Below are 26,587 nucleotides of genomic sequence, written 5' to 3' on the forward strand. Positions count from 1 at the left end.
GCCATATGGGTGAGAGTAAGCAAAGACGGCAAAGAGGTAAATGAAGATACACAAAGCAACTCTATCTCCATAATGAGAAGCAAAGACAACAGTAATGACAGCTAGTACATGTCCTATAGCATTTTTCTTAAATGCTTCTCATATCATGTGTGAGGTTACATGGGTTTTCCACTTTAGAGAGTCAAAATTACTTATTCTGTGCCTTGCATGGCACAGTCCTTCTGGAGGGCTGAGAGGGGTGTGCTGTGGGTACAGAAGCACCCATGTACATTAAGGAAAAGCCATTTCTCTGGCCTGGGTAGAGATCTATCCCAAAACAAGTTAGTCAACCCAATTGGGCTAGTAAATCACTTGGCCAAGGGGTCAGTCTTCAGGAAGGCTGATTTGCCCTAAGCCATTTTAGAAATATGGGAGGAATTATTATCCTCAATGAGATAATGTATTTTGCCTTCACAGAATCTCAGCCTTCTGTGTAGTCAATAATGGAGCATGGGCATGCAGCTGGGTTAAGCCTGCCTGCTCTTCTGAATCCTTTATCTGTCCAGGGCATTCCTGACAGAATGTCTACTCTAATGCCACCCCCAGCCTGTTTGTTGTTGTTGTTGTTGTTGTTGTTTTTCAATATGGCTGCTTGTCTGACCTGCATGGTTGGACATGGCAGCTCAAATCAAATAGCATGGCTTTCTCTCTTCCTGTTAGCCATCTTCCTTCTCCAGGGAGCTACCAAGATTTATAGCTTGGTTTTGCTTGCAAGCTCAAGTAAACTTGTCCTTGAAGTTTCTTCTGAGCCCACTCTTAAACTGTTTTATCACTGAGATTAAGAACCCTGAGCGATGACCCCAGTTTCTCTGGTAACATGTGTCATCCATCCCAGGTGAGGCTCTCTCCCAAATTCTCATATCATTATTCTCAAACTGGAAAGATTTCAACACAGGGAGTTGTGGGAAGGGTTTATGTAGAATCTTGCCTCCTTCATTACTAAAGGCCAGCCTAACAAACAGCTTGGAGAAAAAGAACACCTTTCCTCTCCACCAAGAGCAACTTCTCTAGCACATTCTGATTATCATGCAGCTAATTCCACGGTGGTTGGTCCAAAATGGAAGGAGACAGAAATGTTTTCTTGGAGGTGAATGTGACTCCAGATTTCAAGGGCAGCACAGTTCAGGGACAGGTGGCATTTACCTCTTGCAAATGGAACTTGAGGCAACCATTTCAACTGGAGGCTGTCACTCACACTAGTGTGACTCACTCACACTCACACTAGTGTGACTCACTCTCACACTAATGTGACTCACTCTCACTAATGTGACCTGGATACTGTTCAGCTTCTCTGTCATGCGAACAGTTAAACAAGACCCATCTGCTCCCATTACAAACCTTTTCACCCCAGGGACAACACTCTTATCAACATGTCCCCAGGTTTGAAAGTTTGGTTTGTAGGCACAATTCCAGACCCAGCTTATTTCTATTCCATGTCCCAAATGCAGGAGGAGGGAGAAAGCACGAGGTTGTGGGCAGGTTGTTGATCCAGATTTATCCAAAATAGCGCCATGCTGGCTTCATTTCTTGATGCTCTTATTTTTGCTCTCTCCTCTCTCAGTTCAAAGAGCCCCCTGCTGCCTGCTTTACTGTTCTCAGCTCCAGCAGAGCAGTTTGCTCAAGGTTGTAAAGGCAGGCTCTTGTATAGTCAGATCTTCTATTGTTAGAGCCTTTTCAAATGTTTTATTCCAAAAATTTTCCTCCCTTAAGCAGAATTCTGATTCCTACTGGATGTTACAATGATACTATTAAACCAGAAGTGAGGATAACACTTTAAAATGGTTTAAACACATTGTATCATTGTGAGACTAGATGCCTTTGGACACAGCTTAGTGGAAAGAAGGATTAAAAGCAAACTAAGTTAGTTTGTTTCCTTTTTAAAATATGGGTAGATTTTCCATAAATGTACCCCGCTCTTTTCTTTCCTTTCTCTCTTCCTCTTCCTCCTTCTCTTCCCTCTTTCCCTTTCTTTCTCTCTTTCTTTCTTCTCTTATTTACTTTCTTCTATCCCAAGAGAATACAGAGCATCCAAGGCAGTTAGGTATTTCCTCATTCTGTACTTTGCCCGATGAATAAACTAGGAGAGGCTGGGTGGAGCAGGTAGTCTTGCCTCCAAGTTCACCAGAATTCCATTTGTTATTTATATTGATAAACGTGGCTGAAAGTTCCTCATGGTCCCAGCATCTGGTGTCTGAGAGAAGGAAGAGGATTTTGAAGGTGCATACAATCTGCCTGACTTTGAGACTCATAATGAAAAACAAAGACTAACAACCAACCACTATTTTGAAAGTACTTTAGACTTTTGAAGATATGCCCACAGCCTGAATTTTATATCATTATTTGATTTGTGGTCAACATTTTCTTTCTCCCCAGTGTTTCTGTTAAGCAAACGTGGTGTTTAGTCTGTTAAGAGACAACACACATTGAACAGATTAAAAGAGAGCTGTTGTCCTTGAGAGAGAATGTGAGTCCACATCTGGGAGTGAAATGGATGGAGGGGGCTAGGCAGCACTGCTAGTTGCATTTAGATCTTTGTGCTGTCAGCTTCTTACCCAGAACAAGTCAGTCCCAGGACAACACCAACCAGCCTGGCTCACAGGAAGTCAGCTTGATTCCTGTTTATCTGTAGTGAGTGTCGAGGAGTCAACATTGAGAAAAGAGTTGAATTTTATTACTGGGAAAATAGAATGAGTCGTTTTACAAGGGCTAACATGAACACAAATACGTACAAGAATGGCAGGGAGGTGACATCTCTTTCTGCTAAAGTGCGTTGGGAGGACGGTGCTTTAATGGATAACTCAATAGCTCCCAAGGCCAAAACCACGGATACCACCCTTGTCTTAGGACATCTCTTTGAATCAAAAGAAGATCCTAGCATCCTCATCTTTCAGACTCAGGGGGCTTCCTTTAGGATGTCTCCTCTTTTCTTAAGAAACACACAGACTCTGTTTCCACAGGGCAGCTTTGGTAACGTTGCTGGGTTCCAACTGTAACAAACATTGGGCTCAGATTTCTAGATCATTCTTCAACAAGAATAGGCGTTTGTTGGGCAGCACTTGCAATGGTGACTACTTAATAGGTCAGCATGCAGCTTTTTTTCTGCCTGGTCCCTGGCAGTGGGTGACCCAGTTGGGTTAGCCTCACCACAGCCCTTACTGCTACCTATGCAGGTGTCAGCTGCACTGCTTCGGCTCCCTATGAAGACAGTCCATCTATTACCACTGTGTCTGGGCTTTCTCTTTTAAGTTCTGATAACCTTACTAGAGTCTTCTACCTATTTAGATGTCATAGCACAGTCTGGAGATCATACAGAAGAACTGCCTTTCCAAAGAGGTTTTTCTGGCACATCTATTTTGTCTCTGACCTTGTTCCTGCTTGTGAACAATGATTTCTCTGGCTTTAGCAATTTCTTAGTCCATATATATATGTATATATATATATATGTATGTATATATATGTATGTATGTATGTATATATATATGTATGTATGTATGTGTGTGTGTGTATATATATATACACACACATATGTATGTATATATATATACATATATATATATCAATCCTTTGTGAATCTCATACATTCATTAATGGTATTTTTTATTATATTCATCCCTCGCTCCTTCTGGTCATCTTCTCACCCCTCTCAAAACTTGTCTTTACTTTTGCTTTTGTAATAACCCACCAAGCCCAATGCATGTTGTACTCATGGATGAAGGGCCATCTACAAGAGCGAATCAGTCTATCTACCCTAATTCTCCTTCCTGGGAAGTCTGGTTCCAGTCTTAACGATGAACCAAACAAAAATCTCTCCCCCCAAATGAAAAACAAACTAGAACAGAAGCAAGCTTTAAACTTGTAAATCTAAATCATTGTGTGTGCACAAACACTTTTAAAGGTTAAGGAGGCTTCAGAAGTCACAGAACTGGCCTATTTACCTTTTAGAAACTAGAAATCGGCCCAAAGGCTCGGATAGCTTACTTTTCTTGGGGTTACATGTTACATGTTGGGACCCCAAGTAGAGTATGGGTATTTCCATTTAAGCCTTCATGATTTAAGTACACTCCTTTTTAATGACCACTGAGTACACATCTCCTTGGGTTATGAATGGATTTTAAAAGCCTTCAAAACAGAAGGATTACTAGTGGCGCCACTTGCTTTTGCACCAATTGTTAAAGAAGATGACCCATGAGTGCTCTGGTAGCTGACGGAAGACAGAGTCTTGAGTTTCCTCAGCCCAATACCTGGATGTGGCAGGTTGCATAAGGACTACAATAGCATACATGTGTAACACTGGCGCACGATCTCCATCTTTAACCGTGACTGACTACTGTCACTCACATGAAGGAATACACATGTCAATGCATGAAGGAAAGTAAGTGCGTGTGGGTTTGGGGCACTCTGAGTTTTATGTATAAGAGTAGACTTGGGTTGCATGTGGAAGACCTGAATTACACCAGATGGGTAGCCCACTAACTGTAAGTAGTCCTAAGATATTCTCTTCAACATCCTATAATTTGACAGTCCGGTAAAACTAAAGTGTCTGGGATAGGTCCTTCTGAAAAACGAGAAGACAGGATTTGATGTGGATGTGCAGGAAGTGGGCTTATTGCATTCTTGCCAAGATGTAAGAGCATGTTCATTAACCCAAGTCCATTCCCAGCATGCCTTTCAGCCACTTCCTGCCTTCTGTCCTATTCTACTCAAAGGCAAACCCGCTTTGGTTTTGATCACCACAGCTTTGCCTGTTCTTCAGCTCCATGCGAATGGATCTTACAGCATTTGCTCCTTTAAAGGCATACAGTTTCTTCAGCTCCACATGATTCTGAACTTCATTCATGCTGTTACTAGCACAGACTTGAAGAACTTGAGATGTTTTCAAGGCAAAATAATTAGGTTATCATAAAACAAAGGCTTTATAATGCTACTCTAGGTATAAAATATGCAATGTGTGAACCAAAGAGCCCATCCAAAAAAAAAAAGGGAGACTAAAAGCATATATCCTTTTTAAAATGTTAGAAACAACTTTAAAGGACCTTTATTGTTCCCATCCAATATCTCCCATTTCATTCTAGGACAATTCAAGGCCAGAAACAGGACTCAGGAAGGTGCCACCATCTCAGTACGATGTGAACTGTGCCAGGGCAGAAGGAATCCATACACCAATTCTTTTCTTTTTTCTAGATTGTCACTTCTGGAAGCTCTAGCACGAACCCCTTCATTGCTGTGAATATCTTGATTGCGGTTGGGGCCATCATCATGGTTCTAGGCTTCCTGGGATGCTGTGGAGCTGTGAAAGAAAGCCGCTGCATGCTTCTCTTGGTGGGCAAACATGACCCTTCAGACCCCAAGGGTTATCTGTGATCTGTCACAAGACTTGAACTTGCCAAACTTGATGAAATCCTAATTTATTTTAGAGAATTTGGTTATGGAAGAAACTATGACAGAGGTTTTGGATTACATCAGTATACATTAGAATCATCATGCTCTGCTTATATTAATTAATGTTGGAAATGAGTATGGCTGCAATTATTCCATAACCAGATTTTCCCCCAAATAACCACACAGAAACCTTTTAATATTTCAAAGCCTTAGCTGGGCAGACCCTCAACTAACATCTAAGTTAACCCAACCTACTAGACTCATGCAGCCATACGGATAGCTATTCTTCGCAAGCCTGTTATCAGAATGTCTCTTCCCAGGACTCCTGACAAAAGGCCTTTCCTCCTTCTCCTTCCCAGAGTTCCTTTTTCCCTTTCAGGAAGTCCCACCTTCCACTTCCTGCCCAGCTAATTAGTCTTCATATTTTCATTAAAGCCAATCAGAGAATGCCTTAGGTAGGTGAGGAAGGACAGAGACAATTTCATACAGCGTATGCCAAGCCATTGGCTTAAATCTGAGTTTACTCTAAACTTTAGAGTCTAAAGGAAGATACGTTTTAGTGAGTCATGCCTTCACTCCTTCAGTCATTCATTCATGCAATGCACATCCAATGTCAGTCATTCACTTTGTTTCTGTATGTTGACACTGTGTTCAGTGATACAGAAAAACCCTAAGACAGACCCCACTGTGGGAAAAATCAGTGAAACCATACTATAGTGAGGGTGGCTGAAGAGGAGAAGGGTGAGGCTGGGGGAGGGGGCTTTCAAGCCAGAGGTGGAAGTGAATGAGCTATCTGTGTTGGGGAGGGTATGTTGTTGTCTCCAGGAAGAGTGCCTGGGGTCCAGGGCTGCTGTGTTTGAGAAATGGGAGTGTCTCGGGTGTGGCTGTAGAGGGCAGAGGCTGTTTTCAGTAATGGTAGGAGATGTATTTGTGTTGGCGGTAGCCAAGTCATAAAGTACATGCTGTGCAACAACATTGTAGGGCAGATAATCAGATTTGTTAGTGAGAATTTTCCAGAAGAGTGGATTAAGCTGGGATAACTCATAGGCATTCACTTTTAAACTTATATGCTAACAAGCAGTGGGCAGATCTTGGAAATGATTAGAAAATAGTATTTGCTGGGTATGAATTTGAATGATCTAAGCTAGCTTCTATAACAAAATAAGTATTGTGCCTGTCTGAGAGGGATGGTGCTTAGCGGTTTGCTATGAGGGAAGGCAGAGACTTCCAGGACTCCAGTAATACCTACTGCTCTAGCTCTTTGAGTAAGGAGGCCTCTTTTGCCATTTGGGAAATGTAATTACTTGAGGAACTTGTTTTCCAAACAGACTAGTATGTGGCGCTACATCCCCCAGGCAGAGTTCAGGATGTGCATGGGGAACAAGGCTCCAGTGATTTCCACGGTGAAGATACTGTTTGGAGACCAGTTTTATGCAAGTTTTCACCTTGATTTAAACAGGCATGGAGAAACAACACTTAGATCCTCTAGGCTTTCAAACCTACTTCCCTTTAATAGGCTAGAATAGACAGGGGTCTCTCCAATGAGATTTAATTGCAGCCACTTTCCTTGATCTACTTTCGAAGCAGATGTTTCTGGGTAGTAATAGATTGCAAATCTGTAGCTTCAACACTTCTGAGCTATTCTGGCTGCCAAGGGTCACATGACACTGGATAGGCTGTTGGAAGTTACCGGCTGCTCTGGAATAACATCCTGTCTTACTTTCAGTTTTTTATTGGCTTGCTCCTGATTCTAATTCTGCAAGTGGCAGCAGGTATCCTAGGAGCCACTTTCAAATCTGAGGTATGTTCACAGATGATGTTTGACATCTCTTACAAAAGCCCAACACATTGATATCCTACATCATGACATGGATAATTTAACAATATATTTTTTTCTCCCAATTTTCAGTCTAACCGCATTCTGAATGAAACACTGTATGAAAATGCTAAGCTTTTGTCGGAAACAACCACTGAGGCAAAAGAATTCCAGAAGGCCATGATTGCATTTCAGGAGGAGGTAAATGGAATGTTTTGGCCACTTGGGGATTTGAATATAATTATTCAGTGTTTAATTGTGCATTTTACAATGTTGTTATTATTATTTTATATGTGTGGTGTTTTTCTGCTTGTATGTCTGTGCACCACATGCATTCCTGATGTCTGCAGAATCCAAAATGGGTATTGGATCCCCTGGAACTGGAGTTACAGGTGGTAGTGAGCTGCCCTGTTGGGTGCTGAGAATCAAACCCAGGTCCTTTGGAACAGCTCTCTGAACCACTGACTCATCTCTTCAGTCCAATATTTAATTGCTTAAAATTGTTGTATTCTATGAAAAGAAACTGTCCATTTTACAGATTTTGACCAATTGCCATTTCAAAATGTAATGAGAAAAAAAGTATTTGGAACAGTTTCTAATCCTTTAGAATTCAGAGCAATTTAGGGTATAAATTAAGAAGGTATGTATACAACAAATTTAGTGTTTATGGGAAAAAACAAAAATTACTTTAATATTTACAATCTAAAAGAGTGGTGCTGTGGAATCTACCTCCCTCCATTTAGAACTAATAGAGTGCTCCTTACGACCCTAGGAACTAGTGTTTCGGTTTATTTTGCATTGCTATGACGAAATGCCTGAGACTGAGTATTTTATACGTAAAAGAGATTTATTATTTGTTAATTAAGGTTCTTGTTTGTTTGTCTAGTTGGTTTCATTTAGACAGGGTTTCACTGTGTAGCTCTGGCTATCCTGCAACTCGCTCCGTAGACCAGGCTTGGCTCACAGACATATGCCTGCCTCTGCCTTCTGAGTGCTGAGATTAAAGGCGTGCACCGCCACTAGCAGAAAAGAGGCTGGGTTTGCTCACAGTTCGGGAGGCTGAAGGGCAGAGTTGGAGTCATTACCGGCTCTGTTCTCTGAGGTACTCACAGAGGAGGGCATCACAGCAGTTGAAGTAAATATAGAAAGAGATTGCCGAAGACAAGAACCAAGATTCTAGGGGGAGAGAGATCTTGCTCTTTAGTTGTTGGCTTTTACTTACGATGCTCTGAGTGTTCAGATTTTTAATGTTTTAAATTTGCATACAAAGCTACAAAGTATTAAGGATTGCTTCTGGTGTGTCAGGTTGGTACACACCGCGTTGTGTTGCCTCCCGCCCTCCACTATTCTCCGAGATCCTCTTGCCACTCCTACCACTGGCCCCCTTCGGCCTGTTCTAGTTTCCTGCCACAAGCACCCTACTCTATCCTTTCCTAAGCCCTGTGTTCCCCTCTCATGGTAAGCCACTCTCCCAAGAACTAACACAGGCCTGCAAAACCACCTACTCTTCACAGCCGATTTCATGGGACGCACACCCTGTTGAGAGGGGGCTGACAGATAACAAATGAAAGGGTTGGAATTTGAGTTCACATCTACAGGACTTTTTTCTTTCCATTCATTCATTCATTCATTCATTCATTCATTCATTCACTTTACCTCCAGATCACTGTCCCCTCCTCCAAGGATGCCCTCTCATAGTCCCTCTCCCCGCCTCCTTTTTACTCTGACATTGTGCCCCCCACCTTGGGTACCACTTCATACCAGCTCATCTGCAGAGCTGGGTGGTATCCTTTCCTACTGAGGACAGACAAGGCAGCCCAGTTAGGGGAATGAGATCCACAAGCAGGCCACAGATTTAGGGACAGCCCCTGCTCCAGTTGTTGGGTGACCCCTTCATGAAGACCAAGTTACACATCTACAATATATGTACAGGGGGCCTAGGTCCACCCCCGTATGCTCTTTAGTTGGTGGTTCAGTTTCTGAGAGTCCTCAAGGGTCCAGGTTAGTTGACTCTGTCGGTTTTTCTGTGAAGTTCCTATCTCCTCTGTGTCCCTCAGTCCTTCCTCCAAATCTTCCATAAGACTCCCCAAGTTCCATCCTATGTCGGGCTCTGGGTTTCTGCACCTGTTTCAGTGAGCTGCTGGGTGGAGCTTCTCAGATATTAGTTCTACTAGGCTCCTGTCTGCAAGCACAACGACTATCATTAATAGTGTCAGGGATTGATGCTTGCCCATGGGATGGATCTCAAGTTGGGCCTGCTATTGATTGGCCGTTCCATCAGTCTCTGCTCCATCTTTGTCCCTGCATTTCTTGTAGACGGAACACATTTTTGGGTTGAAAGTTTTGTGGGTGGGTTGGTGTTCTTATTGCTCCATTGGGCTGAGCCTAGCTACAAGATATGGCCACTTCAGGATCCCTATCACTGCTAGGAGTCTCAGCTATAGTCACCCCCATAGACTACTGGGAATCTCCTCCATCCCAGATCTCTGGCACAGGCTAAGATGCCTCCCTCCCCCACTCCTTCAACCCCTGCCAGCTGCTGCTTTCCATTCACGTTTCCAGCCCTCTGGCCCTCTCTCCTGTCTTTCCCCACACCTGATCCTGAACCTGTCATTCCCCTCCCCATCCCCTCTCCCATCCAGTTCCATCCCTCCTCTGCCTCCTGTGACTATTTTATTCCCTTTTATAAGTGAGATTCAAGCATCCTCGTTTGGGCTTTCCTTCTTGTTTAGCTTCTTTGGGTCTGTGGATTATGGTATTGGTATACTGGACTTTATGGCTAATATTCACTTATAAGTGAGTATGTACCGTGCATGAGGACATTTTATTTTTTAATTGGGGGCCCTAGCCTTTTTCCTTCACTCTCTCTCTTTTCCTTCCTTCCTTCCCTCCCCTCCTCTTTGTTTCTTTGTTTCTTTCTCTTTTTCTTTTGTCTTTAAGGTAAAATCAAAACTTAAGGAGGTACTAAAGACATTCAATTATCTGGTTTCCTCCTAGTGGTTACTAAGTTCAACTTCTTGAGGAAGCTGTGGCAGACCAGGTTTGTCTAGTCAAGGTCCCTTGGGCTACTCTGTCTTCCTGTCTTAAAATTATTCCACATCCTTGGGGTGTGATTCCTGCATTCCTTTTCCTTTGTGAATACATGCACTTTCAAGAGTGATTAAATTTTATTTTGTGAGAGGCTTCCTAGCCACACATTTAGATTTTAGAAACCTCATTATAATAACTACATAAAGTATTCACTGCAGATGTGGTTTGTCATAGAACGTTAGAGGAGGGCTGGATTTTATAGGCTATCTGATCTAATTTTTCATCAGTTGAAATATTTTACATTTATCATCTAGCATTTAAATATTGAGTTGAAAGTCTATGATTTTTGCTCTTCCCACTCTAGAATTCATCTCATTTAGTCTTAATTATTTCTGAATCTCATAGGAAAAAGAAGTCTATGGATGTCTGTAAACACAGTGGCTTTTTCATTTGGAAACAGCTGTTGTTTGACTCCCAAAGTTTGATTTTCAAGCTGAAACATCCTCGATTTCTTAGGCCACTTATCACGTGGCACAGTTTCCCTGATTATTTATCAGTTCCTATTTGGACAGACTCCAGTTTATTAAAGTTCTGCCTAAAACATTTGTTTTTAAGAACAGAAATAGAATGGGAGCCAGTTCTCATCTAAGCTCCTTCAAGAGGTGCCGTTTCCCTAACTTCCTCATGACTGTACCCTTTGCTTGCCCCTGCCCCTCCTACAGGGTTCCCATTGTAGAGCCCAGACTAATTCAAGTTGATAACAGAAGTGTATGGGTAGCCTCAGTCCTCCCATGGGGCAGGCACACAGAGCAGCTTACTCCTCTAGTAAGATTTCCTGGGACAAAAGACCATAGAGATCCAATGAGATTCTGGGGCAGGTGTTGACTTTTACTGCCCATTTCCAGAATTTAAGGCCTCTGTGCCAACTATGATTTACCGAATGTGCTGTGTGTTGACTGGTTTGAGGTACTATTAGTTCCTAAGACTTAGGGCCACACCTGAACCTGATTTTATCTGCTCATCCATTTAGCTGTCTTTGTTTAAGTTTCTTTGGGAAAGGGGTCCTGATATGTTTTGTAATGCTGTGGCATGATGCAGTGGGAATGGGTGCCTTAGCAGGCCCATGCTGAGGTATTCCCTGCTGAGGTATGAGTCTAGTATAAAGTGAAATTTATTTGGGGGCATGAGAAGGGAGGAGAGACAGAGAAAGAGAGGGGACAGAGGGCAGAAAGAGAGAGGAAAGAGAAAGGGCCGGCCAGGAACATGTGGAGAGAAGCTAGTGGGGCCACAGAGGTGGAGGGAGAGAGACCAGAGAGAGAAAGAGGCCAGAGAGAGAGAGAGAGAGAGAGAGAGAGAGAGAGAGAGAGAGAGAGAGAGAGAGAAACAGAACTGTCCTTTCATAGTAAGGCAGGCCTCCTACCTGGCTGTTGGACAGAACCTAGAAGAAATGCTAACAGGTCCTACTCCAAACTCTGTTTCATCTATACACACAATACATATGGACAGAAGTTTCAAATGTTGCATGGCTTTCTCTGGATTTCAGGGAACTCCCACACAAATTCCCTGTTAACCTACAATGGAATGTAGCCCCTCTGGAAATCTTGATAAGTGTTTATATAAGGGTGATGCGTCATTAACTCTGGCTTTTTACAGCCAACACTCATACAAGCTTAACAGTTTGTTCTGACAAAACTTCTTCCTTAACAGCTCTATTGCAGGTCTAGAGAGTGGATATCCTAACCAGTGTCATTTAGCCTTTCTATCTTCTCCCCCTACCCTTTATCTCTCTGTGTGCCTCTTTAACAATCATCAGGTTATGTTGTATTTCAAATGGAGTGATCTTACCTATATGGGATTTATGTTTTATTTTATACAAGTCCACATTGATTAATATTATTCAAAATAATCATGAAGAGTAAGTGATTAGTTGCCTCTCTCGTGGGAACAAGGAAGTTGTTAAGATTGACCTTGGAACTAGCTAAATTTTCAGCTCTCTCTTTATCATAAGAACATTGAGTCATGTGTCTGTCTGTGCAACTCAGCCTTTGAAGAAAGGCCCACACCATTATCTTTGCCTCAATTGAACTTCTAGTTTAAACTCATCATTTGGATCCTCTTTGCAACTTCACTGTACTATATAGTGTCTGATACATCCTTTCCTCATTTCTATCTAAATCATTGATAGTGATAATGAAGAAATCATGTTCACTTGAGAGTATAGCACAAGCAATATAACAGACATTGAAAAGGAAACTATAGTAGTCAAAGTATTTGAAAGCTGAGGACTGGGCTTATCACTTTGTACGGACCTTCTTGTTCTTTATCTTTGCAGCAAATCTGGACATTAGGTCCCGTTATCAGCAACTGAAATTTTGGCAGGGTGGGCTTTAAATATGAATAATAGGCTACCTAACTACAACCATTGAATGAAAGCTCTTTGTCTATTTTTCATGGTTTTGTTTTGCTTTTTGCCTTTCTCTTTCTTTCCCTTCCTTCCTTCCTTCCTTCCTTCCTTCCTTCCTTCCTTCCTTCCTCCCTCCCTCCCTCTCTCCCTCCCATGCTTCCTCCCTCCCTCCCCCTCCCTCCCTCCCTTCCTTCCTTCCTTCCTTTCTTTCTTATATTTTTGGTTGTGAGCCTAGCCTTTAATGGCTGAGCCATCTCTCCAGCCCCCTTCCTTTCTTTCTTAAAATAGATTCTTATCTCATACAATATGTTCCAGAGGGATAGTCTAAATTGGAAGTCTTCATCAAATCCTTAGTCTTCATCAAATCCTCCCGTTAGAGCTCAGGGAATCCTGCAGAAGAGGAGGTGGAAGGATTGTAAGAGCCAGCAGGTATAGAGAACATCAGGAAAAGAAGACCCTCTGAGTCACCTCAGCCAGGTGCCTATGTGCTCCCAGAAACTAAAGCAGCAAGCACAAGGTCTCCATGGGTCTACACCAGGTCCTCTGCATATATATTATATATATATGCATATATATGCATATTATATATTATATTATATTATAGCTATTAGCATAGTGTTTTTATGGGACTCTGGACTGTAGGAACGAGGGGGTCTCTGACTCTTTTGCCTGCTCTTGGGACTCTTCTCCTTTTGTCTGGTTGCTGTGCCCAACTTTGATATGAAAGTTTTTGCTTCACCTTATTATATATTATTTTGCTATGTTGGTTGTTATCTTTAGAAACCTTTATTTTTTCTCTCTCTTTTTAATAGAAAATAGATTCTTCTTTCATACAATACATCCCAACCACAGTTTTCCTTCCTAACTCCCTCCCTTCACTCCTTCTAGCTCCCCACCCACCCCCTCTATCTCCCAGATCCACTCCCCCTCCATTTCCTCTTCAGAGAAGAACAGGCCTCCAAGAGACAACAACCAGACATGACAAAACAAGATACAATAGAACAAGGCAAAAGTGCTATTATCAAGGCTGGACAAGGCAACCCAATAGGAGGAAAAGAGTTCCAAGAGCATGCCAAAGAGTCAAGATATACACTCACCCCCCACTGTTAGGGGTTCCATAAAAATAACAGCAACACAACCATAACTTATATGCGAAGGACCTGGTGTAGACCCATGCAGACTCCGTGCTTGCCACTTCAGTCTCTGTGAGCCCAAATGAGCTCTGTTTAGTTCATTCATTGGGCCATGTTCTCCTGGTGTTCTTGACTCTCTCACCTACTCTTTCTTCCTTCCTTCCTTCCTTCCTTCCTTCCTTCCTTCCTTCCTTCCTTCCTTCCTCTCTCTCTCTCTCTCTCTCTCTCTCTTTCTTTCTTTCTTTCTCTCTTTCTTTCTTTCTTTCTTTCTTTCTTTCTCTCTTTCTTTTCTTCTTTTCCCCTCTTTGGAGTTCTCCAATCTCTAAGGATTTGATGGACATCTCCAATTTAGATTCTTTCTCTGTATAATGTCTTGCTGTGAGATTACCCACTCCTATCTTTGCTAAAAGAAGCCTCTCTGATGATGGCTGGACAATACCTATGAATCTAGCAGAATATTATTAAGAATCAATTTATGGCCGGGCGGTGGTGGCGCATGCCTTTGATCCCAGCACTTGGGAGGCAGAGGCAGGTGGATTTCTGAGTTCGAGGGCAGCCTGGTCTACAGAGTGAGTTCCAGGACAGCCCGGGCTACACAGAGAAACCCTGTCTCGAAAAACCAAAAAAAAAAAAAAGAATCAATTTATGGATTTTTATTTTTTTTGGCTATTTATGTTTGGTTCTACCCTGGGTCTCTTGGCTATCTAGGCTCAGTCTAGAGCATGGGCTTGCTTCCTCTTCTGGTGTGGGCCTCAAGATTAGCCATACATTGGTCGTTTTTCAAGACAGGGTTTTTCTATGAAGCCCTGATTGTTTTGAAATTTACTCGATTGACCAGGTTAGCCTAAAATTTAGAGGTCCACCTGTCTAGGCCTCCCAACTGCTGAGATTAAAGATATGTGCCCAGATGATTTTTTTTTGTTTTGTTTTGTTTTTTGTTTTTTTGTTTTTTTATTTTTTCCAAGACAGGGTTTCTCTGTGTAGCCCTGGCTGTCCTGGAACTCACTCTGTAGACCAGGCTGGCCTCGAACTCAGAAATCTGCCTGTCTCTGCCTCCCAAATGCTGGGATTAAAGGCATGTGCCATCGCTGCCTGGCTTTTTTTTTTTTTTGTCTATGTCGCAATATATAGTTCTGACTGTCCTGGAACTCACCGTGTAAATCAGATTGGCCATTAACTCATAGCTATCTGCCGATTCTGTTTCCTGATGTGCTGGGATGAAATTGATACCTGAAAGTGCAGCCGCATTTTGTTGTGGTGGTGGTGGCAGTGGTTGTTTAATAAGTGCTGTTTCCCAGCAGTTTCATCATGACGTGTTCTCACTGCGGATGACTTAGAAGAGCATGGGGGTACTTCCTTTCTTTTGCTCATCCAATAGTGTTCTGTGCCACGTCCACTTCTTGCCTCTTTCCTGGACCACAGCCACATCCCCCTCCCCTTCAAGCCACTTTCGTCTGTGCTTTTATCTCTAGGACATTTGAACATTTCATCTGAAACGTTGATCTTTTGCTTGTGCTTGCTTTCCTATTTCAAAGATCTCTATGAAAATTCAGTCTCACGGAGATCCTGGAGTGTTCTGCTCTTTGAAATGTCTCTGGTGCGGAGATCACGAAAAACACTTATTTTTAAAACTTTTCAAAAAATTTGAGCAGCATGTGGATTTCTCTAAGTTGAGAACTTGACTTTGTGTGTGTGTGTGTGTGTGTGTGTACCTAGGATACATAGATCAGACTCTTTCTCTTGTCATTAAAACTAAACGTTAAGAATTTTATTTTTTTAAATTTTATTTTCAGTTTCCTCAAACTTTTACTACCTTAGTCATTTTTGCTTTATTGATGGTCAGACCAAAATTGAACATTCCTTCCTTTCTAAAAGTGGATTTTATTTATTTATTTTTATTTTAGTTATGTGTATGTATGTTCTGTATGGGTAAGGTGACATATCATACATTAGCATAAAGAGTTGCAAAAGAGGCTCAGTGGTTAAGTGTACATGCTGCTTTCGGAGGACTGGAGGTCGTCTCAGCACCCATGTCAGCTGGTTATATCTCCCTTAAACACAGTTCCAACAGGTCCCAAACCTTTTTTGGCTTCTGTGTACACAGGACACACCTGCTGTCCCCTAGCTCATGCTCATGCTTTCACACACACATGTACACACACACACACACACACACAGACACACCTAGACACTCACTCATGTGCCAGCAAAAGTATGTAAGTACATATACATAACACCGAAATAAAATAAAATTTATATTTTAGCCTATGACACATCTTCATAATGACATTTTAGAAGAACAACTTGATGTGTGATGATGCTCCTGGCTGTGTTAATGACTAAGTTTCTTTCTGCCTCTCTCTTCACAGTTCAAGTGCTGTGGCTTGGATAATGGAGCTTCTGACTGGGGAAATAATTTTCCAGATGCAAAAGAGTCATGTAAATGTACAGGATCTGACTGTGAAACTTATCAGCAATATAGTGTTTATCGAAAGGTGAGAATAAGATTCAATTTGGCATAATCAATAGTTCTGATATATTCTTTTCACAATGACCAGCTCTATAAAAACTTAAAATACAGCAAGCACCAGGGGACCTATACTATTAAAATATTCAATTACCCAAATATAAAGCTAATCTTTATTAACTGTAAAAGAAGATAATTTTAAATGAAAGGTTTTTTTTTGTCTAAAAGCTTAGCATCATTTAAACTGAACTTTCATGGGTCACAGTTAGGTCAAGTACAAGCTAACATAAAAGTTTATTTTAGTCTGTCTTTGGTCACTACAATTACTGTCCTATTTTTTTTATCTTAATTAAAGTTCTGGATATTAATATTTTTACTTTAGTTTTCAAAAGTCAATCTTTTTTTTCCCTAGTTATAATACCTTTCCCCAAGAATCCATTTAAGTAGAAATAAAGGATTTTATATTTAGGACTTTAGTTTCCAAATGATAAATGTACATGCTAATTTATCTACTTATTGTTGCAATTGAGAAGTTGCTTTGAGTATCTGAAATCAATTTAAACAGTGAGTTTCTATCTTCTATATGTTATAGGCATCCAAAGTGTCTGAGTTGTGGGTACCAAACTTCAATTTTTTCATGTGCTTTTTAATGAAAAATATGTGACTACTTATCGTGTTTATTGACTACCTCTTGTAAGCCATGTATTCCTCATTATAAGGCTTTTCACACTGTGGCTGGAGAAATGGCTCAACAGTCAAGACTGCTCTTCCAGAGGACACAATTTCAACTCCCAGCACCCACATGGCAGTTTACAACTATTTGTAACTCCAGTCCCAGGGGACCCAACACCCTCATGCAGACATACATGCAGGCAAAACACCAAATCCATTTGAAATAAAAATAGATAGATAGATAGATAGATAGATAGATAGATAGATAGATAGATAGATAGATGTCCCTTGTGCCTGGAAGGGCTTAGTAGAAACACAATTGCCATCAATGTTTAAATGTTTTACTATTCTTCAGATTTGACTCTTTATCAGTTATATCTTTGTGGCATCAAAATGGCTTCAGCAAATTTATGGAATCTAGTCATGTGAGATTCCCAAAAGCTACTCCAATTCACAGTACATTAGTTTCTATGCTACCCAAAAGTTATTTCCAATCTAGTCAATCTAGTATTATTTTTATTTATCAATTGTTAGTGTCATTAATAAATGAGAGGTAATACCAAATTACAGAAGAAAAAAATTCTCTTTTCTAAACTACTCACTGGGGCTGAAGAGGCTCTGCTCTGAGGTAGTCCAGGCATTGCTCACGTTAACAGTAATTGACAGGAGAGAATTAAAGGGGGCAATATTACTGTCATTTCATTGTCAAAATAATAGTAATTAAATTATTTAATTCTTCCTTTTATAATCCTCTCTGATTCCCTCCTGCCTACCTAAATTTAGCAACACAGCATTTCCCATGTAGAATGGAAATCATTATCTGGTATGGATGAATGTAGTTTCCACTTAGGATGATGAGGAAATTCATAGGCTAGGCTGATGTGCATTCCCAGTTCCTATGGAGGACTCAGTTAAGAGATGGTTTTCTTCAAGATATATTTTGAAAAGCACTTTATGAAATGATATCTCCTGAAAGTTCATACAGAATTCATCTGAGTGTAAGCCAATGGCTGTCCTAGCACCCTGTAAGGAAGGTCATCATTTCATGGAATAGTCCCATCTGCAATGTGTCATTTAAAAGTCTGGAAAAATAGGAAGCCTGCAAATGGATACCATTCATGGTTCCTTTTCTCTCCTTTCTTTTCCTTTCCTTTCCTTTCCTTTCCTTTCCTTTCCTTTCCTTTCCTTTCCTTTCCTTTCCTTTTCTTTTCTAGATTTATTTATTTATTTTATGTATATGAGTGTACACTATAGCTGTGCAGATAGTTATAAGCCTTCATCTGGTTGTTGGGAATTGAATTTAGGACCTCTGCTCGCTCCGGTCAACCCCGCTCGCTCCGGTCGGCTCTGCTCGCTCAGGCCCACAGATTTATTTATTATTATAAATAAGTACACTGTAGCTGTCTTCAGATGCACCAGAAGAGGATGTCAGATCTCATTATGGCTGGTTGTGAGCCACCATGTGGTTGCTGGGATTTGAACTCAGGACCTTTGGAAGAGCAGTCAGTGCTCTTACCTGCTGAGCCATCTTATCAGCCCCATGGTTCCTCTTCTTTCTTTCTTTCCTTTTCTTTCTTTCTTTTTTGTTTTTTTTTTTTGGTTTTTTTGGTTTTTTGGTTTTTTGAGACAGGGTTTCTCTGTATAACCCTGGCTGTCCTGGAACTCACTCTGTAGACCAGGCTGGCCTCAAACTCAGAAATCTGCCTGCCTCTGCCTCCCAAGTGCTGGGATTAAAGGCATGCACCACCACTGCCTGGCCCATGGTTCCTTTTCTTTTCTTCACTCTCTTTTGCTCTCTGTTTTCTTGGAAGTAGGAGGAGACAGGTATCATAAATATGAATCAATAGATGTAGACATTCATCTCTGTCTTGGCCCTAACTGGCATGCTCATCTCAGATGTTTGCTGCTTTGGATTGGAAGTGAATGAAGAAGTTCATTACATTAAGGGATGAAGTTTCGGAAAGACCTTCCCAGCTTTGGAGATATTTATTTATTTATTTTACTGTTTCTAGCAAGTAGTCTGATCTTGGTCAGTCTTCATCCACACGAGGATGTCACAGGGATGACGGTTCATGACAGTACAGATTACATTGTACAAATTACAGTTTCTATTTAAAAAAAAGTTAACCTTGTAATTTTCAGTTACTGAAATGTTTATAATTTGTCTGAATTTTTTTAAAGTTAGATTTGCCTAATTTGAATACATTTCAAAATAATGTATCAGAGAAATTACTTTCTAAACTCTTTCTTAAAGTAATATCATAAGAGCACACATAATGGACCCTTCAAAGATAAAAATAGAAGTTATATTTGTTATTGGAGGACTTGACATTCCCTTGTTTTCCAGAGGAATATCTGCAGTATACATAGGTGGAATCTCAAGAGTAGACTTCCCTGCAGGTCACAAACCCATGTAATCTGTGATTACTTTTGTTTATGAAAATTATAGTTTGGAGATAAATGGTTACAAATTGACTTATTAATTTTAAAAAAAATTTTTTCACTGGCATTTTTATTATATTTTTAATTTTTAACATTTTTGATTTAAATATATTTTGATCATATTCTTCTCCTCCCCCAAGTCCTTCCAGGTCCTTTCCCTTATTCTACCCTCCCAATTTTAAGTTCTTTTTCAACAAACAAACAAACAAAAATCCAGTACAACAGCAAAACCCCCAAGCAAAGAATGTAACTCCAACCGCCCCCACTACCAAACTGTAACCAAATAAAAGCACACAGAAATCTTGTGGAGTCCATTATGCGTTGGTCAGCTACTCCTGGACATGAGGCTTGTACTGGAGAGCTTCCTCTACCCAATGTCACTCTACTGAGTGCCAGTCCCGACAGTCAGCTAGGGGTAGAAGAAATAGTTCAACTCCTCTTTGTTGACCTAGGTACCAATATGAAACATCAACTTAATATGAGATCAAAATTTCACTGAAAGCAATGCTTTCTTTTCTTTCTTTCTTTCTTTTTTTTTTTAACAGACCTGTCTTTCTTTGATCAAAGATCTGATTGAAAAGAACATTATTATTGTCATTGGAGTTGCTTTTGGACTGGCAGTTATAGAGGTACAGTATAATAGTGTGATCACCTCTGCATACATTTGTAATAATTGTAACATTATAACATGTGGGTCCAGCATGGCCTGGGTGGGGACAGAATGACATGGTTCCTGCCCCTAGGATAGGGCCAGCAGGCATGTGCCTCCAGGAGTGTCCAAGGATGCTGTGGGCAATAAGGCTTGTTTGTATAATACTGCACATATTTTCACATTACTCCTTTGAGGAATGTCCTCCCTGTTAATGACTCCAAGATAATCTGAGACAGAGTGAGTTAGAGAGGCAAAGGTGTGGCTAATGTCTCAGTAAAATGATAAATGCTGGGACCTTTAGGACATCCTGTAAAGCTGTGGAAAAGAACTCTAAACACATAGATTCAAAAATATATGTTTTCTCAACTAGGCAAAATATAAGGGTGCAATATGAATTATGAAGGGCTTCACGAATCTAAAGAGACAAAAGCAGCTGCTCTGTGAGCCAACTTGTCAGAAAGATACAAAACAGACAGATACCAATGCAGGCAGGTTCCTGAGTCAGCCTGGGACAGAGCTAATTTAGGGCCAGGTGTGGTAGAAATGGTAGTTTCAGGACAAGGTCTCGCCTAGCTAGTTAACACTCTGCTTAACAGAGAGACAGGCAGATCTTGGAATTCCTTTGCAGTGTTAAAAGAAAATGTGTGTTTGCCTTCTCCTAAGAATTGAAGGCAACTGAAGGCTGGGAAAACAGGATGCTGATTCATAAGATAATCAAAAGGGAACTTGGAGTAACTGGATTGATATGTAAATAAAAACCTGGGCTTTTGGTCTACATGAGATGAGCTTGCAGAAAGGGATAACAATTCTTCAGAATTTTTCTGAGCTCTCTGGAGATCTCTGGAGAGCAAAAACAGTGCTTCAAGAATTTTTTTCTAATAGGATTTCTGATTTTGGTCAGAAAATCCATAGAGAGCGAACATATCTCTTTTAGAATTGTTTTTTTTCTAACAGGATCTCTTAGCCAGAAATCCCAAGAATTACTTTGAGAGCTGACACAGCTCTTTTAGAATATTCTTTAGCAGCTATTCAGAGAAGCATGTCTGAAGAGTGAACACAGGTCTTTTAGAATTTTTTTTCTGGCTTTCTGGTTTTGATCAGAGAACCCAAGAATCATTTTTAAAATTTTTCTAACAGGATTTCTGACTTGCTTAGAAACCCATGAGCTATCCAGAGAGCTTTTTCCAACTTTTACCAGCAGACAGAGAGCAGAAAGCTATCTGTCTCAATCAGAGAGTTTTTAGAATAGTAAGAAAAAGGTGTCTAGAGCAGATCAGAACACACACACACACACACACACACACATACACACACATACACACACACACAGACACACATACACACACGTACACACACACACATACACATACACACACACATACACACACACACACACACACACACACAGCAGTCTGGAAAGTTATCTCAGCAGCTGGGACCCATGATTTGACTTTGAGTCATTTGTTTTTGCTGCTCCCAAAGACCCTTCTCTCAGAATCTGGGCCTAGCAGAGACTCATGCTTGGCAGTAACATATACTCATTGTTGTGATCATAAAAAGATAAATAGGTATAAGAATATGTTCTAAGGTGTGTGGGGGAAGGGGGCGCCTCAGTGGGCCCACATCAAGGCATCACTTCCCCCTGAGGGACCAGCCACATGACAGTATAGTATAGAATAGAGTGTATTTAGGTCATGGGGAGGGGAGTTAAGAGAGTAGTAGAGACAGAGAGAGAGAGAGAGAGAGAGGAGAGAGAGAGAGAGAGAGAGAGAGAGAGAGAGAGAGAGAGAGAGAGAGAGAGAGAGAGAGAAGAGAAGTAGTGGCCGGACATGTGGAGAGAGGGGAAGGGAATGTGGAGAGAGGGAGCAAGTGGAAAGCAAGAGTAAGAGGGGAGGGGGCAAGCAAGCAGCCCCATTTATAGTGGGCCAGGGTACCTGGCTGTTTCCAAGTGACTGTGGTAGAGAGGAGCATACCTGGCTGCTGCCAGGCATTGTGGGGGTGGAGTCCAGACAGAATACCAACACTCATGATGAACCAAACCAGAGTGTTTAGAAAGCACGAGGTCTACACTGCCCAGGGCACAGCATCTCTTTGACTCACTCTGGAGACTGGAATAGGTAGGATTACATTCCTATAAACCAAGAAAAGATGAAGCTGCTATTTCTAAAAGTCTTCTTGTTTTGAGAAAAAAACAAATCTAGACAATTCTTAGTTGTAGGAATCCCTTTTGCATCAAAACCAGTACAAGTGTTAAACGTTCCTGAGGTGATCTCAGTAGAAAGCAGGAATCTGAGGAAAAGGAACAACCCCCAAGATTGTTCATTTCTAGCCATGATCTTGAAACAGGGAATACAAGCTAAACTCAAAGGCTTTTCTTCTAGTTCATTCTAGAGAAATCTGAGAATTTCTACACATCTTAAGTCATGTCCTTGCATTTTCCCAGCTTAGGTACTCAAAGCAGACTTGGAGAGGTCTCCAGGAAAGCTCTGATGTATCACGCCATTACTTTAATTATCGATGCTGACAAATATATTCTCCATCAGATTCTTATCTTGATGAATTTCTTGGCATTTCTTTTTTACAACCCGAAAGAGGTCTTTTATATGGCCTCCAGATATTTGCCAAGAAGATGAAATAAAACATTTTTCAAAAGAGCATTTATGGAGTTATTTCGGATCTTGAGACATGGAGCTATCAAATGAGTTGAAGTTGTTAGTATGCCTATGTCAATATAGTAGCAAGAATGCCAGCACCTTGTGGAATCTCCCTGCTAATCTCCCCTGAGAGATGTTTGCTACCTTCTTGTGGAGCTGAGTACTTGACGCTTAGGGCGCTTTAGCAGATTGCAAATTCCTGTCACATCACTTGGTAGGAATTTCTCTTGAGAGTAAAGCAATATAATGTTCTAAGTGTTTCCTTGTGGCATTTCTCAGCCAAGTATCAGAAAAAAAAAAAAAAAAAAAACAACTAGGTACTACTAGCATCAAAAAAATTCTCATAGTCCAAATTAAAAAGCCTGTGTTGGTGGAGCATGGATTTCTTTGAACCTGACTGAGAATCAAAGTCAAAAGTTACTCTGCGTTAGGTCCTTTTCTCTAGATTCTGACATTTGTTCTGTGTCCTTTGTTCCTTTCCTTCGTATTCTGGCTTCATGATCATTTAGAAATAAGACACAATGTCTACAAAGATGAAGAATAGACTCATCATCATATAAACATATGGCACACACACACCCTCCTGCCTTGACAGAGTTGGACTTAAATCATGCCTGAGAACACAGCTTGCTGGTGTGCACAAAGTTAATAAGCTCAGAGACCTGGGCTTACTCACCAAGAACTAAGATAGGGAGAGCAGGCCTTAAATGAGGTTAAGTATTACATTTCATGCTAGAGCCAAATTTAGAGAGATGACTATGGCAGCATACAGCTCACGTACGCTTTTAAGAGGTTTGTTGGAGCTGAGCCAAAAGTAACAAGGACATGATTGATTGGAAAGATTGGTGGCTTGCATATCATAGCCAAAGTTTTTGCCGGGGATCTTAACAGAGCGAGTGGGAACTACGATTGCAAAAGGAGCAGCACATATCAATATTTTATGAATTTGATATACTCTTTGTATTTGTGACACACAGGGGTGTTTTAAACTCTAGATAAGGATTCTAAACATCCATGATGATTTTTTTTTCTTTTCAGAATCGAGTATGAGCATCTTCACTGAGTCTCTAGTATGCACTCTGAGAGGAACCCCTCAGGTAGTCTTAACAAAGCTTCCACCAAAGGTCTAAATGTGAAACATGATTTCTTTCCAGTGAAATAGCTGAATAAAAATGCTATACAACATAATTTATCACTATGGAGGTTGTCTGCAGCTGTTGTAATGTTTAGCCTTGCATGAGAGGGTTAAAGTCTGATGCCTGGACTATCTGTTGCTGTGGAAAAGAGCTGACTTAAGGAGTGGTTGAATAATTTCCTTGTTTGGTTTCCAAATCTAGAGTTTGATGTAAAAGAAAGAAATAGTTAGTGCCTGATTCCAAAGAGACCTTTGCAAATGGTCCTCTGGTATCCAATCAGTAGAAACCTGGCCCCGGTTAGATTTTAGTCTTAGATTCGTTAGGTGAGCCTCTTCGCACTTAGGTTCTCTATTTCCTAGTTCAAGGAAACGCAAAGATACATAGAGAGGAAATATCTTCTCATAAACATTTTTCAGGAAATAGTCAATTTCCCCATAGACCTAATGCAGAAAATCTACGCAGACATCTTCTCAGAAAAACAAACAAACAAACCCATGTTTCACATTTAGACCTTCGGTGGAAGCTTTGTTAAGACTGTGCCTGAGGGGTTCCTCTCAGTGCATACTAGAGACTCAGGTAAGATGCTCATACTTGATTCTGGGGGAAAAAAATCATCTACGGGTGTTTGGAATCCTTATCTAGAGTTAAATAAGCAGATTATTATTCTTATTAAAAAGTGGTATTTTTCGGTTTTACATTCAGTAAATAAAAATTATCAAATGATGAGGACTATCTACCACTTAAAAGGAGGAAGGGCTACCTCACAGGAACAAAGCCATTTTACCACTTTTGGAGAGACAGCTTCAGCGTGTGGGAGTCTACACATAAACACACTTAGCATCAAGTCTGTTCTAAGTCTTAGTATACACATCATAAAATGTATATACAGGTTAATTTCTCTTCTATTTTCCTGAACATAAATGTTCTTACCTGATATAAAGAAATAAAAAAAAAAAACTGTGCTATTAGACACACTTCTAGACAACCATGTGAGAGTGTTTCATTCAGCTCTTCAATCTAAGGCCTTCCCTAGCTCAAGGACTGGTAGGCATCCATCTCAAGTCAAGAAAGACTGTAGATGCTGGAGCTCAGAATTTTGGTCATTTTATTACTTGTTTCCTAGCAATAAGGTTTGGAATAAAGGCAGAACAGTTAAATTACTTTTGAGCCCTGCATCTCAGAGCATCCTGAACAAAAGAGAATGCTCTAGAGAACTGCCATCTGTTGCTCTTTTTTCTTTAAGGCAGAAAAAAGTTGACAGCAGCCCTTATTTGAATTATGCTTCTAGGAGGATGTTAGTGAGAAAGTCAGCACTGTAGGAGCATTTAAGATGACTCAGCAAATGTCACCTTCTCTCACCCCAGCCCCAGCCTCCTTTCGAAGGAGATGGGAAGGGCTACAATATTCATCTAACTACACTCAGGTCTTTTCTATCATTTCTACAGCTAAACCAAAGCATTTAAGTCACCAACTAGAGAGCCAGTTCGAGCCAGTTCTGAGGGTCCTTACCTTTGGAAGAACTAAGGAGATGGGATTCATGTCGTAGATTTTCAGTTGTTTTGTTACTAAAGAAGAAAATTCTAGAGTTAATCTGTTACCCACAGTTTACAAGTGCATATTTTTTTCCTTCTTCAAAAATTTACTCATTTTTTTTTCACTTCTAAGCATTGCCTAAAACTTTAGTGGAAGAAATTTTAGACTCCTTGATTTCTGTGCAGATGATCCAAACCAGACAACCGTGGTCTTCCAACGGAATCAATAAGTATATTTAGTTCCTGCAGGCTGTGGGTACCCAGAGCTCAGAGGGAAATGCTTACAGAAGGATATGTACATACCACAGGAGGAGGCCATCCTGGAGTAGTAGCTGATACTGAACAATTAAGTAGGGCCATTGAAGATTGGTTGGAAATATCTGGCACACTAACACACTTATACACACACACACACACACACACACACACACACACAGATTGAGAGACAGAGAGAAACAGAGACAGATAGAGATAGATAGGTAGGTAGGTAGGTAGGTAGGTAGGTAGACAGACAGATGGACAGGGAGAGAGAAGGGGGAGGGACATCTCAGACTTTGAGATTAATTTTTCCATTCAGTCGACAGCTTTCATTTTCCATGTTATTCTTTAACATTTACATTAATCCTGTGCTTTATTTCTAGATTCTTGGTCTGGTGTTTTCTATGGTGCTGTACTGCCAGATTGGAAGCAAATGAATCTACAGGCATACCTAGTCATCACAAACACCGTTTGAGTTTTTGCTTTGGCTTTGTGACTTTAAATACCCAAGTGCTGTAAATATCAGGAGCAAATGTCTTCCTGAAGTGTCTTACTTAGGCAGACTACAGACATCTTCACATGTATTCAGCATATTTAACTGTGAATGACATAATAAAAATGGTTGTGTATTTTTTCTCACAATAAAAAGTGTTTGTGTTGATGGTTTTTTTTTTTTTTGGTGTCCGGCCATTGTGTCTAAGTAGCTCTGGGCCTCTACTGATGCTCACTTGGAGCTTCCCAGTGGAATAACCACGTTTCTAAGCGACAAGATCACAGACTCTAAGATAGTGAATCTGGGATCTTTTTTTTTTTTTTTCCCAAAACCACAGCTCTGTTTTATCAGGTATATCAACAGCTGATGATGAGATTGCCTAAAGTTGAAATACTTAAGGATGGTCCAGCTGTGTAAATTACCATACTATAATAATTTTTTTTTACCTTTATGGTGTCTGTGTTTTGTTTCAGATGTATT

At 40.7% G+C, this 26,587-nt stretch overlaps 1 protein-coding gene across 1 annotated transcript in view; it reads left to right on the forward strand.

The window, feature by feature from the left end:
• Nucleotides 1-26,267, forward strand: part of Tspan8 (tetraspanin 8) — a 37,359-nt gene extending 11,092 nt beyond the window's left edge. Inside the window, exons 2-8 of the mRNA XM_031349939.1 lie at nucleotides 1-36; nucleotides 5,221-5,358; nucleotides 7,145-7,219; nucleotides 7,328-7,435; nucleotides 16,171-16,296; nucleotides 19,928-20,011; nucleotides 25,998-26,267. The exon at nucleotides 1-36 is cut by the window's left edge and continues 6 nt beyond it. Coding sequence (XP_031205799.1) covers nucleotides 1-36; nucleotides 5,221-5,358; nucleotides 7,145-7,219; nucleotides 7,328-7,435; nucleotides 16,171-16,296; nucleotides 19,928-20,011; nucleotides 25,998-26,051 — 621 coding nt within the window. The 3' untranslated portion in view covers nucleotides 26,052-26,267. The remainder of the gene's footprint in view (nucleotides 37-5,220; nucleotides 5,359-7,144; nucleotides 7,220-7,327; nucleotides 7,436-16,170; nucleotides 16,297-19,927; nucleotides 20,012-25,997) is intronic.
• Nucleotides 26,268-26,587: the final 320 nt, after the last annotated feature.

The sequence above is a fragment of the Mastomys coucha genome, unplaced genomic scaffold (assembly GCF_008632895.1).
Source record: "Mastomys coucha isolate ucsf_1 unplaced genomic scaffold, UCSF_Mcou_1 pScaffold4, whole genome shotgun sequence".
NCBI lineage: Eukaryota > Metazoa > Chordata > Mammalia > Rodentia > Muridae > Mastomys > Mastomys coucha.